This window comes from Lepisma saccharinum, chromosome 6 (genome assembly GCF_977018435.1).
Source record: "Lepisma saccharinum chromosome 6, izLepSacc3.1, whole genome shotgun sequence".
In the NCBI taxonomy this organism is placed as follows: Eukaryota; Metazoa; Arthropoda; class Insecta; order Zygentoma; family Lepismatidae; genus Lepisma; species Lepisma saccharinum.
In genome coordinates, this window is record NC_139234.1 from 36,537,875 (window position 1) to 36,551,232 (window position 13,358).

General features: G+C 34.3%; 1 protein-coding gene across 2 annotated transcripts in view; it reads left to right on the forward strand.

Moving 5' to 3' along the window:
* LOC145988691 (glutamate receptor ionotropic, kainate 2-like) overlaps positions 1 to 13,358 on the forward strand; it is a 172,398-nt gene that overhangs the window by 119,743 nt on the left and 39,297 nt on the right. For both annotated transcript variants that reach the window (XM_083123769.1, XM_083123771.1), the window contains exons 10-12: positions 1,005 to 1,211; positions 5,777 to 5,861; positions 6,205 to 6,343. In XM_083123769.1, coding sequence (XP_082979895.1) covers positions 1,005 to 1,211; positions 5,777 to 5,861; positions 6,205 to 6,343 — 431 coding nt within the window. The remainder of the gene's footprint in view (positions 1 to 1,004; positions 1,212 to 5,776; positions 5,862 to 6,204; positions 6,344 to 13,358) is intronic.

The window sequence follows — 13,358 nt, forward strand, 5'->3', positions numbered from 1 at the left end:
CCTTTGTAGGTGTGGCAGTATTAGGGGACGGATTCAACTTGTAAAAATCCACATGAGATAAAATCTGAAATTGCGATATAATCACTCTTGGTAAATATTAATTTTAATAGTAGTTTAAAACCACACTTTATTCATTGCATCATTGCATTATTATTATTGGCATAGTGGTAAAGTTTAGCAGAGCATGCTATGATTCTAGGGGTCCTAGGTTTGAATCCTGAACTGGGCATGGATGTTCTTTTATAGTTCTCTCATCAATATCATCATATCGTCATTCTTCCTCACTTTCATGATTAGCCAAAAGTGGCAGAAGAGTGAAGTAAAATAAACCTAATCATAGAATTGTTGCCTTTTAATCAAGTGGTCCCTACTTCGAGATCCAGTGGAACCATATAGTGGTTTGGATCCCACTTTGAACTGTAGGTCCAGTCCCGATGAACCTTTCTGTGCATAACGTGGACTTAAAAACAAATTCAACAGTATTATTATATATATAGCAATGTATATTAAGTGATAGTATCTATGGATCTTTGATGACGTCACAGTGGGAAAATGTACCAGGTGGCAGATGTCCACCCAAGTGAAAAATACTTCTTAAGACACCTACTAACCATTGGGGGCGGGGGGATTCTATACTAAAACTTTCCTACAGAGCCATAGCCAGGTTCTGGACTAAAATACAAAGTCAAAACCTCTACCTTTGTTTTGGTGGTAGGAAGCAGCTGCCTACGTGAAGATGAGATCAAATTGTTTTTCCAAGTTTACATAATATTTAACTACCGGTATATTAGCCTTTTCTCTTATCATGTCGTGTAATTAACCTCCATCCAAAATAGAGGAGTACCAACAAAAGAAAGGTACATGTTGTAACCATGTCTTGGCTGATATTATCCTTATCAATTACTCTAAAAGTAGTTACATGAATAGAACTAATGCCTTAAAAAATATTGATTTCTTGTGCAGATGTAAAACCTATGACTTATGAGCTGCTTTTTTTTTTTCAGAGTGATCCATATTGTATGAAGAAAAATGTTACTGAAGAGGATGGTAGTTTTGAATATGAAGGCTTTGCTGTAGACCTTGTACAAAAAATAGAAGAGATGTTAAACTTTACAGCTAAATTTAGCATTGTCCATGATAAAAAGCATGGAAATCCTGATCCAGCAAAAGATGGAGAGTGGAATGGGATGATTGGAGAACTTTTAGCAAGGGTAATGCTTTATTTTTTAAAATCCACTTGGAATACATACTAGATTTTCTTTTATATCACATCTGATTTTTTTCTTTAGCATTGCTTTTATGCCACTGTTGGCTAATCATCATTATGGTGAGGATGAGTGATCATTACCAAATTGTAGAAAGGCCACTTACAATGTCTATGCTAGGACAAATCTGATATTGTCGGTTAGAAGACCCTGAGTCCAGCATTCAATGTTCTTGGCTGACAAGATGATTAGAATAATGTCAAAAAAACCACAAGAAATTTGCTTAGGTTTTATGACCAGTTACTGAGCATGACAATGAGAATATTCAGAAATAAAACCAAATTTTAGCATCCATCAGGATCTCCCTTCCTGCAAATACTTCTTCCTTTTTGCCAGTGGCCATTGTTTACAACAGTGATAATTTAAACTGTCTTGCACCATGGCCATGCATTCTAAGGTGTCAGGCTTTGTGCTCAGGATATGGGATGCATGCTGATTTATGTCTCCTGGAAGAAAGTGAAACAACCTTCCTCCTGAGATTTCGGCCAGTGTATGGGACTCGTGGCTACCCACCATCATGAAGAAATTGAGGAGCTACTTTCGAATTTGTTGTTGTAGGTTTCTACGACCAGGTTACACTACTCTTTTCTAGCTCCCCAATTTCCTAATGATGGTGGATGGCCACCGGTCCACAGATTAAAAACTCTGGAAAAATGTTCTTATGCTTCTCCCAGGAGACTCAAATCTCCATCCTGTATCCGGAGCCCAAAGCATGACGCCTTAGACCACATTTCCCTAAATATACGTACTATAAATTATACAGCATATAATAAAATATTATTGCAAAAGTTTTCAATTGACATGTAATTATAAATTGCCAGAGTAAAATTTGTATGGGAAGGGTTAATTTCATCCACATAGCAATCCATGGTTGCTATGGATTAACTGAGAAGATATGTCTTTAAAAAGTTGTTTAAACTAATTTCACAATGAGTGGGATTTCGTTATGCTGTCCACATGTCAGCCTGTACAGTGTTGCAGGGGTGCCCAAAGGGGGATTCATCACGTGCCTGCGTCATGCGATATTTTTGGGGGGACAAAATTGTATACAAAGTCTATATATCTCCACACAAAAATGGGAGGGGTCGTTCCTTTGATTGACTTGTTATTGATTTTTAGTTATGGTTATTATGTACAGTTTTTCTACCTACCTGAGGATGATCGCGGTGATTGGAGTTGAAATGAAACACCACTTCTTATGTCTTTAGAATCGGTTTGGAAAGGGGGCGATGTGCTGTTCGCATTAATACAAGGTTAGTCAAGCAGACAAACTGCTAAGAATAAGGTTCAGTTCACTAACAATTGCAGTGAGCCTGAACAGTTTTCTACGTTTAATGTACAAACATGAAAATGAGTCTAAAGTACCTAAAGTAAACAGCTTAAATATGTCTGTATTGTATTGTTCTGCAAATTCTGTCTGACTAAAATTATTTGAGTAAATAATTCGGGGCGGAGGGATGTTCTACCTTTTGGGGGGAGTGCGTCATAGACCTTGGGGGGGATGGGCACCCCTGCCTTGTTGGATGATCGCCCACCTCTCATGCAGGCATGTGAGAGTGAGCTGGCAGTTGGTAGGTAGGCCCTGGTTCTGAAGGGCTGTTGTGCTATGGATTATTATTATTATTATTATTATTATTATTACTATTAATAATTAATTACAAATTGTTACTTCATAAACTTGGTTTATTGGGAATTTCCCCAAGGTTTTTGAAATGGCTTCAGAGTTATTTAATGAATAGAACATTTAGAACAAAAATAGGTCAAACAACATCCAATAAGACAAAAATATTGTGTGGTGTACCACAAGGATCTCCCCTTGGGCCTATTTTATTTGCAATTTTTATTAATGATATTATTTAGTGTTAGGGAATCATCCTGTCTTTTATATGCCGATGATCTAAAAATATTCAGGGAAATAAAAAATGGATCGGACATCTTAAAATTACAGGATGATCTCAATAGAGTAGTACAATGGTGTGACATAAATGGTATGCAAATTAATTTAGCTAAATGTTCGAGATAAAAAACAAATTGTATTGTTTCTCAATATGTTATTAAATCTAATAAGATTTATATTTGTTCTAGTCATAAGGACCTTGGCATAATTATAGATTCTAAATTGCTATTTGATGAACATATAATTGAAGTTTGTAAAAAAGCTAAGAAGGTCTTAGGTTTTATATTTTTTAATTGGACTTCCATTAATAAAATTGAAACTTTTAGATTTCTACTTATAGTTTTGGTTTAACCATTAGTGGAATATGGAAGTGAATTATGGAACGTAGCAGCAAATAGTCACACCAAGAAAATTAAATCAATTCAGAAATTATTTATTAGGTTACTTTGTATGGAAATGAAGAAAAGTCACTAAATTATATGGAGTGGTTGGAGATACTTAATTTAACAACACTGAGTTCAAGAAAGAAAGATAAAATTAATGTATTGATACAAAACATTTTGTCAAATAGGATTGATAGTGAATACTTTAAAAAATAAAATAGTATATAACATTCCAAAATATAAAACAAGAAAAAAATTCATTATTATCAGTAAAATTGGAAAATGGTGGTGAATTTATAAAAATACTAGCTGATTGCCCGACATTGTCGGGGTATTTATTTATCCCAATCTTCTATTACACAGGGAAATAATGAATTCTAACTATAGTGCAAAATGAACTTGGAGTTGAACGGCATTGTGAGTGTCACTATTCATTTTAGTGACCATGAATACTATGGACTCCACACTAATATCGGTTGTTTTACATGTCACTCCTTCCCACCCCCACCCCTAGGGGTGCCAGAGATGTCTTGGAGTTGAACTGCATTGTGAGTGTCACTATTCATTTTAGCAACCACGAAAACTATGTTTTCCACACTAATATTGTTCGTTTTACATGTCACCCCCTTCCAACTCCCACCCCTAGGAGTGCCAAAGGTGTCTTGGAGTTGAACGGCATTGAGAGTGTCACTATTCATCTTAGTGACCACGAAAACTATGGACTCCACACTAATATCGGTCGTTTTACATGTCACTCCTTCCCACCCCCACCCCTAGGGGTGCCAGAGGTGTCTTGGAGTTGAACGGCATTGGGAGTGTCACTATTCATCTTAGCGACCCCGAAAACTATGGATTCCACACTAATATTGGTCGTTTTACATGTCAACCCCTTCCCACTCCCACCCCTAGGGGTGCCAGAGGTGTCTTGGAGTTGAACGGCATTGGGAGTGTCACTATTCATCTTAGTGACTCCGAAAACTATGGACTCCACACTAATATCGGTCGTTTTACATGTCACCCCTTCCCACCCCCCCCCCCTAGGGGTGCCAGGGGTGTCTTGGAGTTGAACAGCATTGGGAATCTCACTATTCATCTTAGCGACCCCGAAAACTATTTATTCCACACTAATATCGGTCGTTTTTTATTATTATTCATGTCACCCCCTCCCACCCCCACCCCTAGGGGTGCCAGGGGTGTCTTAGCACACAGTATTTCTTTCCAGATTGCAAGTGATATACGTACCAAGTTTGGTTGAAATTGCTCTAGGCGTTCGAGAGTTATGCCAGAACAAACACACACACATATCCACATACACACATACATCCATTTTTATATATATAGAAGATAGAAGATGACATGGGTACTTGTCATCATGGCCTTCATGGCGTGGTTTTTAAGTACAGGGGAGCACTTTACCTTTTTACTTTACCTTTTTTTTTAGTTTGTTGTATGAGTTTCAAGATGGTTGTTTGTTGTTGACCAAATGACAGGGGTTCCGGGTTCGAATCCCAGCCTGGGCTTGGATGTTTGTGTGTCCATTCATCAATTTCATCATATCATCACTCATCCCCATCTTCGCAAATTAGCCAAAAAGTGGCACAAAAAGCAAAGTAAAATAAAGCACATCAATCAATGTTGTTGACCGAACACCAGGGCTAACAATAAGATATGGTTCTAGAGGAAAATACATTAGTGGTGGTTAAATTGTTCTACTGAGAGCATGCATGACCATTGGGAGGGGGTTCATCAAACCCCTCCTGAAAATTGGTATTATTAATTTTAAATAATAAAAAGAGATATACTTAGTATGTTGACAGTCAATAACAGAAATTATATTGAGTTAATTAATATCCTTGATGCCTTTTTTTATTTTTATATATAATACATTATTAGCACTTGCAACCAATTTTATATATTATATGAAAAAGGAGGTTGAGTTTTTATTACATTTCCTGCAAAACATGGTCATGTCTCTTCTTTCTAATATATCTAAAATGGTGCAAAGCTTGCATTATATAGGAAATATACAATTTGTAATTTGTCCTACATACTTGCATTTACAGCTATATTCTAAACTATTCTTGAATTTAACAAATGATTCATATGTATTTATATTTCATTTTCTTATAGAAAAAATTACATTAATTTATTATTTTATTTAAAAGGCTCGCACCTCTGTATGTCAAAATAATATGAAGTGAAACCATATATACTATATCTTTCTTTCTCAGAGAGCCGACCTTGCCATTGCAGATTTGACAATCACATATGTTCGAGAGCAAGCAGTAGATTTTACAATGCCATTTATGAATTTAGGTGAGTAGTGCAAAATATATTATTTTTCTTTTCTCCAGTTACATATTTTTATTAAGAGGATGGATATATCATCCAGGTTGTCAACTAAATATTTGTATTTTATATCAAATCAATAAGCCATTGATTTTTTCATTATAAGGGAAATTTATTATTAACAGCAAAATTTTCATGATAGTATATTTACATAATATATGTTTGTGTTCTTTAAAAAAATATTGTATTTATGGAAAAACATATTTCCTGTTTAAGTGATTTGTGAATGAAAATAAATTTTGAATTATGATTCATAACATATTTTCTACAATTAACTTAATATTTGATAATATGTTTTGTGTCTTTTCAGGCATAAGTATTTTATATAAAAAGCCAGTGAAGCAACCTCCCAATCTTTTCTCCTTCTTGTCTCCATTGTCTCTTGAAGTGTGGATCTACATGGCAACTGCTTATCTTGGAGTTTCAGTACTTCTGTTTGCTCTTGCCAGGTGTGTTCTGTACAGTTTCATGTGGCTTTAGTGATTAAAGTTTATGCATTCCAATATAAAGTAATCTTGCAATATCTTAACTTGGCATATTCTTGATTTTTACCTGTCTGTATGTTATTTTAGCAACATTCCTGATTACTTCCAGTGCTTGAACTGGAGTGGAACATTAGGATGGGGGAAGGCGGTATACAAACCCATAGCTACAAAAATATGCATAAGACATTCCCAGCTAGTATAACTTGTGCAAGCATCCCTCAGATGGCTTTATCATCTCCATGTTGAATTATACAAGCATCCCCCAACCTATTTCCACTTTGAGCACTGCCAGTAAATAAGTTCAAATGAGATTATTTACAACACTAATATATGCAAATTCTATTAAAGGGAAAGGTCCCACTAGTTCATACTTTTTTAAACACATTTTTTTGTATTGTGTGTTAGTTATGAGAGAGAGAGAGAAAGATATAAAGAGAAAAAGACAGAGAGAGATACAGAGAGAGGGGAAGTGTGCATGCATGCGTGCATGCGTGCGTGCGTGCATGCGTGCGTGCGTGCATGCGTGCGTGCGTGCGTAGGTGTGTGTGTTTTTTTAATATTTTTTTTTCTAGATGCAATGTAATTTAAAATTATTTGAATTGTTTATTGGTTAAATTATTTTATATTTCAGTGCTATTTCTTACAAAAAGTTTCTTGAAAGATGTAAAATTCTTTAACTTATTACCTTTCTTCATCCTTTACTTTTCTTAACCATTTTCTGTGCATTCTAAGTACAGTGCTGATCTTGTTATTATATATATATATATATATATATATATATATATATATATATATATATATATATATATATATAATTAATGTCACTTGTAAAACAACAGGCATCTCTTAATCTTGAAGCTTGTGCATTACTATTGTTAGTTATTATGTACATAGACATGTTCTGCTAGTTGACGCAAGTTGATACACAAAGCAAGCATTATAGCTTTCCCTTCTAACAAAGTACAATACATGTGTTTCACCTACATCACAAACTGTTGAATTTTAGCTTCAAGCAGCCATGATTGAGGCCAGTTCTTGTAAGCATACGGAATTCAAGCAGGTGGGCGGGAGATACTAATACAAGCATTAGTGATTTAAAACAAAGTGGTTGGTGCAGATGCAATGAAAGCTACGTGGTGGATATTTCCTTGTAAACAACAAATAAAAGTTGCCACAAACATGGCTGTGTGCATCCTGACGTCACATGAAACCCACCTATACAATTATTAAATTATTCTTAACTTACTTCTTGTTAAATGTTGAGAAAAAAAAATGTGTATGAGTACTAATTCATCATACAAAGACTCAAAAGCTATTTCAAATAGAATAAATAGTATTTGCTTTTAGAGACAATTGGTCATCAACTTTTTCTTGTTGATATGCAGTAGTTAGTGCATTTGAGAAAGCAGTGAAGTTAATAATTTTTTTTGTAAGTTTTCCAAGTTTTTCACAAAACTTTTTTGAAGTTTTCCATGAAAAATGAATGTGAGTGTCATGAATGTCATTGCAATTTAATAAGTGTGTCATTCTTTTGAAGGTATTTTCTGGTTAAATAATTCTTCTTAAAATATGGATGTGACTATTGCTAAAATTATATTGTTTGAATATTTAATATTACCATTAAATTTGGCACATTTTTAAAAAACAGAACAGAAAGAAACTTTAAAAAATTAAACTATGGGGAAAAAGTAACTGTGCTTATATGAAAAACTATAATTATTTTGTCTTATGAGACATGGAATAAATTAATTGATACTCTATCGGCCAATATAGGCAGGTGGGTATATTGGTTTGTTGATAAAATTATTGATCCAATGTTTCTAAAAATAGATGTAATCTAGTGGTTTTTGTAAAGGAGTTGTCTAAATATGTAGTTCCTTTTTGAAGGTAAGTGCCATTGCAGTCATCTGCTTACATGCAATAACTAGATGGATTAACCATTCATGTTTTCAAGAAACAGTGTAATCTTGCATTGGATTGGTGAAATATCAGTTATCAGTATCAGCAAATTTTATATTGGTACTTTATTAGTATTGATAGCATTTTCATATTGGTCCATCCCTATTAATAAGTAACTTAAAATTTTGTTTCAATTGTTTAAAAACTCAATCTGAGACTGAGTGTTACACTTGGTAGACGTTTTAAACAAGACAGGCTTCTACACTCACAAGAGGAGGCAATATTTAACCAATCCTTTTTCCATGTCATGCAACACTATTCCTACTCGTTTCTAATCATGCATTAGGTGTAGATGTTTGTATGCACTTATGCACCATTCCTTCATTCTTACATAGTGTTGAAAATAATCCAATAGAATAGAAAAACAACCAAGTTCTTTTGCTACTAGAAAATCAATATTTTGAAATGAAAGCAGAAAAAAACTTGTGAAAACCCAAAGTGGTAAATGTAAACCCCAGATAAAATTAACCCCCAATTACTATTTTGTCTTTGAACAACTTTTAAAACAAAGATTGTAAATGGTAATTACGAAATATTTTAGTGTCCCCCCCCCCCTTTCCCTTTAAATGCAGCTATGTAATATCCAACTTGACAATTCCAGCACCCTCAAAAAAAATCCTGCATACAATTTGGAACTGGCAAATATCAAACTTGCATTATCTTCATGAAAATAACATGAATCAATACAATCTTTCCTGACATCATTTCTAGAAAACAGTGATCTCTTGAAATTATTTTTATTAATCAGAGTTATATCTTTCAATGCAATCTTGAGAATTTACTGTTGGACAAAATCTACAAATTAAATGTAAAGTTTCTTCTCTTGATGTTCTTGCTGCACATCAGAAGTAATTGTGTAACAGTATTTTCCTGTTTTGTTTTTCTTATTAATATCATTTTTATTTCTGGCAGACTTTCAAATATATATCCATTCCATATTGTATTTTCATTATTAGTCTTTCAGTAGTGTCTTTCTGTGGTATGTGAGAAAAATAGCATTTGAAAGATCTCCCCCTCCTCCCTGTTCCAATTTCCTTCACAAGATTTTGTTTTCAGTAACTCAAGTTTATAAAATATTATAAAATACACCACTACCTTGTTGTATTTGAATTTGAATTTGAATTTTATTTTTCTTCCGTTGACCCTTGTTTAAAAGGGCATGGAAAACGTCAAGATACATAATGAAATAATAATTAGTTAAGTACATCATATCAAAAAAGAAGAAACATTGCGTAGTACATTACATCACTACACCAAAGTAAAAATGAAAAAAATACACTTCATTACACTACAATAAAAATAAAAAAACACATTATCATTGTTGCATGATTGAAATAAGAATACAATTAAAATACACCTTTTTTAGTACATTGGCCTTGTATTGTCTTGTTCCATGAATTCTCCGATACTGTAGAGAGCTCTATCTGTCAAATATTTTTTTTATTGTTTGTATTTGATTATCTTTTGGAGATATCAGTTTTATGTCATGAGGCAGCTGGTTGTAGAATATTTTTCTGGCATTCATTGGTGATTGTTTTGAGATATTGAGTCTGTTGGTTCTGGTAATAATTATCTTTCCCCCTTGTATTGTGGTTGTGTAATTGGTTATTTTTAGTCATGCTTCCAGTATTTAGAACAAACATTATAGCCTTATAGATGTATAGGGAGTATATTGTCATTATTTGTTTTTCCCTGAATAACTCTTTGCAAGATTCCCTACAGCCTAGTTTGTACATTATTCTAAGTGCTCTCTTTTGAAGTCTCAGTATTCTGACAGTATTATTATAAAATGATCCACCCCAAGCTATTATGCCATATTCAACATAGGGGTAAATTAGTCCATAATATATGCATTTGTTAATTTCTGTTAAATTATATTCAGCCATTTGTTTTAGCAGGTATAGATTAGATGATAATTTACTGCAGATGTTGTTAATTTGTTCTTCCCACGTTAATTTTTGATCTAGTGTTATTCCCAAAAACTTTACTGAAGATACAGTTTCTATGAGCACATTGTCTGTGCATAGTGTTTGTGACTCAAAATCCATGTTTCGAATTGTATTGAATATCATAAATTTTGTTTTATTGTTATTTATTATTAATCCATGTGAAGTTAAGTATTGTGCCAGTTGGTTTATGGTGATAAAAGTGTTTATTTCAAGCTTCCTAGGGTCGATACCTCTGGCAAGAACAGTTGTGTCATCGGCATAGGTGGCAATTTTTGTGTTTGGGTATTCTGGTACATTGTTTATGTACAAAATAAAGAGCAGGGGCCCCAGGATTGATCCTTGGGGTACCCCCATTAACACTTTCCTACTTTGTGATTTAAAGTTAGTGACTATACCATGCATGTTGTAGCTTATTTGAGTAATTTGCATTCTGTCCTGTAGATAAGATTGTAGAAGTTCATAAGCTATCCCTCTTATTCCTATATTGCTTAGTTTGACCATAAGCAGGTCATGTTTTACCCTATCGAATGCCTTGGAAAGATCTAGATATATAGTGTTTGCAGCTTCGTGTTTCTCTAATGTTTCGGTTACATAATCAATTAACTGTGCTAGAGCTGTGTTTATTGATTTCCCTTTCTGGAATCCATGCTGGTTTCTGTTTATTATGTTATATTTGTTACAAAACTTTATAATATAATTTGATAAAATTTTTTCCAATATCTTTGAAAAAGCAGATGTTAGGGAGATAGGTCTGTAGTTCTCAATGTCTGTTGCAGCTCCTTTTTTGAACATGGGTATCACTGTGCTGTGTTTTAGAACTTTGGGGAATGTACCAAATTTTATTGAATTGTTGACTGCATACAGCAGGGGTTCTAAAATAGATTCTGAGCAGGATTTAATAAGTTCAGCTGACCATTCATCAGGTCCGTGTGATTTTTTTGTTTTTTAAACCTTGTATAACTTTTTTTAACTCATTAGCACTTACTTCTGGGATATATATACTGTTTGACCGATATTTCTCGATTGGGATCTCTAGTGTTTTGTCATTATTTTCATTCTCTCTGTTTGTGTTGGTTAAGTTTATAAAATATTCGTTGAATAAGTTACATATGATATTCGGGTCAATTACTTCAGTGTCATCCTTGATGACTTTTATGTTTGCTTTATCATTGTTTGTGTTTGATACACGGTGATTGTTTACTATTTTCCAAATGGCTTTTTGTTTATTAACAGACTTTTTTATTTGTTTACTGAAAATATTTGATTTTTGATTCTTTATGGCTTTCTTGAATAGTTTTTTTACATTTTTGTACTTTTCCTGGTGCTTAGTGTCTTTTGTAATTCTGAATTTTTCATATTCTATTTTCATATTACTTTTCAAAAGTACAATTTCTTCTGTTAGTGGCACTTTCTTCTTATTAGGGTATATTCTTTTTGTTGTTTTGGGACAAGCTACATTTAAATAATATGTTAAGTGGCTTATTAGCAATTCCCAGATATCATTCGTGTCAGTTAGTTGGTAAAGGTCTATCCAATTTTCCTGATGTAAGAGGTATTTAAGATAATCTATATTTTGCTCACATGTATCCCTACATTCTATTGTGTAACTTTTTGAGTATTCTAACCTTTTCCCTTGTATTGTAATTTTTTGAGACGTGTGGTCAGAGATAAGCGTATGTAGGACTTCAGCTTTAATGTGATTTGATTGTATGTTTGTTATTACATGGTGTTCGCGCCCGTCATCCAACAAGAAGACACTTTTCTTGTTTCGGCCGCTGTTTGTAGCATATCCAGGAAGGTATGGTGCTGTAGGTAGACTAATACACATAAATGAGACACTCAATTACATCAAACTGATGTATTCGTTGCAATTCTACATTATTTGCAGCCAACCTGCAATACATCTCTGGTACAGCGTCGCTTCTCCCTTCACAGACTATTCACTCTCTCACTTTCAGTAGGCACTAGTGTTCAGAGAATAAAATGGCGGCCATCTTGGCTCCAAAAGCACAAGGTACGGAACATACCGCCCACCTTGAAATGATTAATTTCAACACTTTACAAAGTACATACATAGAACACATTTTTGATGAACAAATGTAAATTGAATACAATTTTCCCAAAATTTGCTACTGAAAATGACAACACAAAACTAAAAAGAAATTGAACAAACTAATGATTGCCTTTTATATAAATTTGAAAGTTTAAGTTCTATCTCATTGGTGTTCAACTTCACTCACTGGTAGAAGGGACAGCTTCACTGCTGGCCTCTTGTAGGTTCCTTCACTGGTTCTCACTGTTGCTGCTCTAACCAATCCATCTTCACCTGGATGAACGTCGATTACTCTGCCAAGTTTCCACTGTTGAGGTGCAAGTAGATCATCTCTCACCACAACCAAGTCATCGGCCTGTAGATTCCGTTGCTCCCTTCTCCACTTAGGACGTTGTTGTAACTGAGAAAGATAATCCCTACACCATCTGCGCCAGAAATGCTGTGTCAGCCTTTGCACGAGCTGCCACTTCGACAGTGGGTTTACTTTTATTGTAGCAAAGTCCCTATCTGGAGTAGCTATCAATGCATCTCCTATTAAGAAATGGCCTGGAGTAAGTGCCTGCATGTCATTGGGATCACTGGATAGGGCAGTTAACGGTCTGGAATTCAAACATGCTTCTATTTGTGTTAATACTGTATACAATTCCTCAAAGGTAAGTAGGGCATTCCCCACAACTCTTTTGAGGTGGTATTTAACTGATTTGACACCACTCTCCCACAAGCCTCCTGCATGAGGATTACGAGGAACATTAAAATGCCACTGGATGCCTAAGCTGCTTAGAGCACTTGAAATAGTTTCATTGTGCTTTGGTTGTTTTGCCAATCTCATGAATTCCTTTAACTCTCTATTTGCGCCAACAAACGTTGTTCCACAATCACTGTAAATATTACTGGGTTTTCCACGACGAGATACAAATCTCCGAAGTGCAGCCAAAAACGTCTCTGTAGTACCACTGCTCACTATTTCTAAATGAACTGCTTTCGTTGCGAAACAAACAAATAAGGCAATATAACCCTT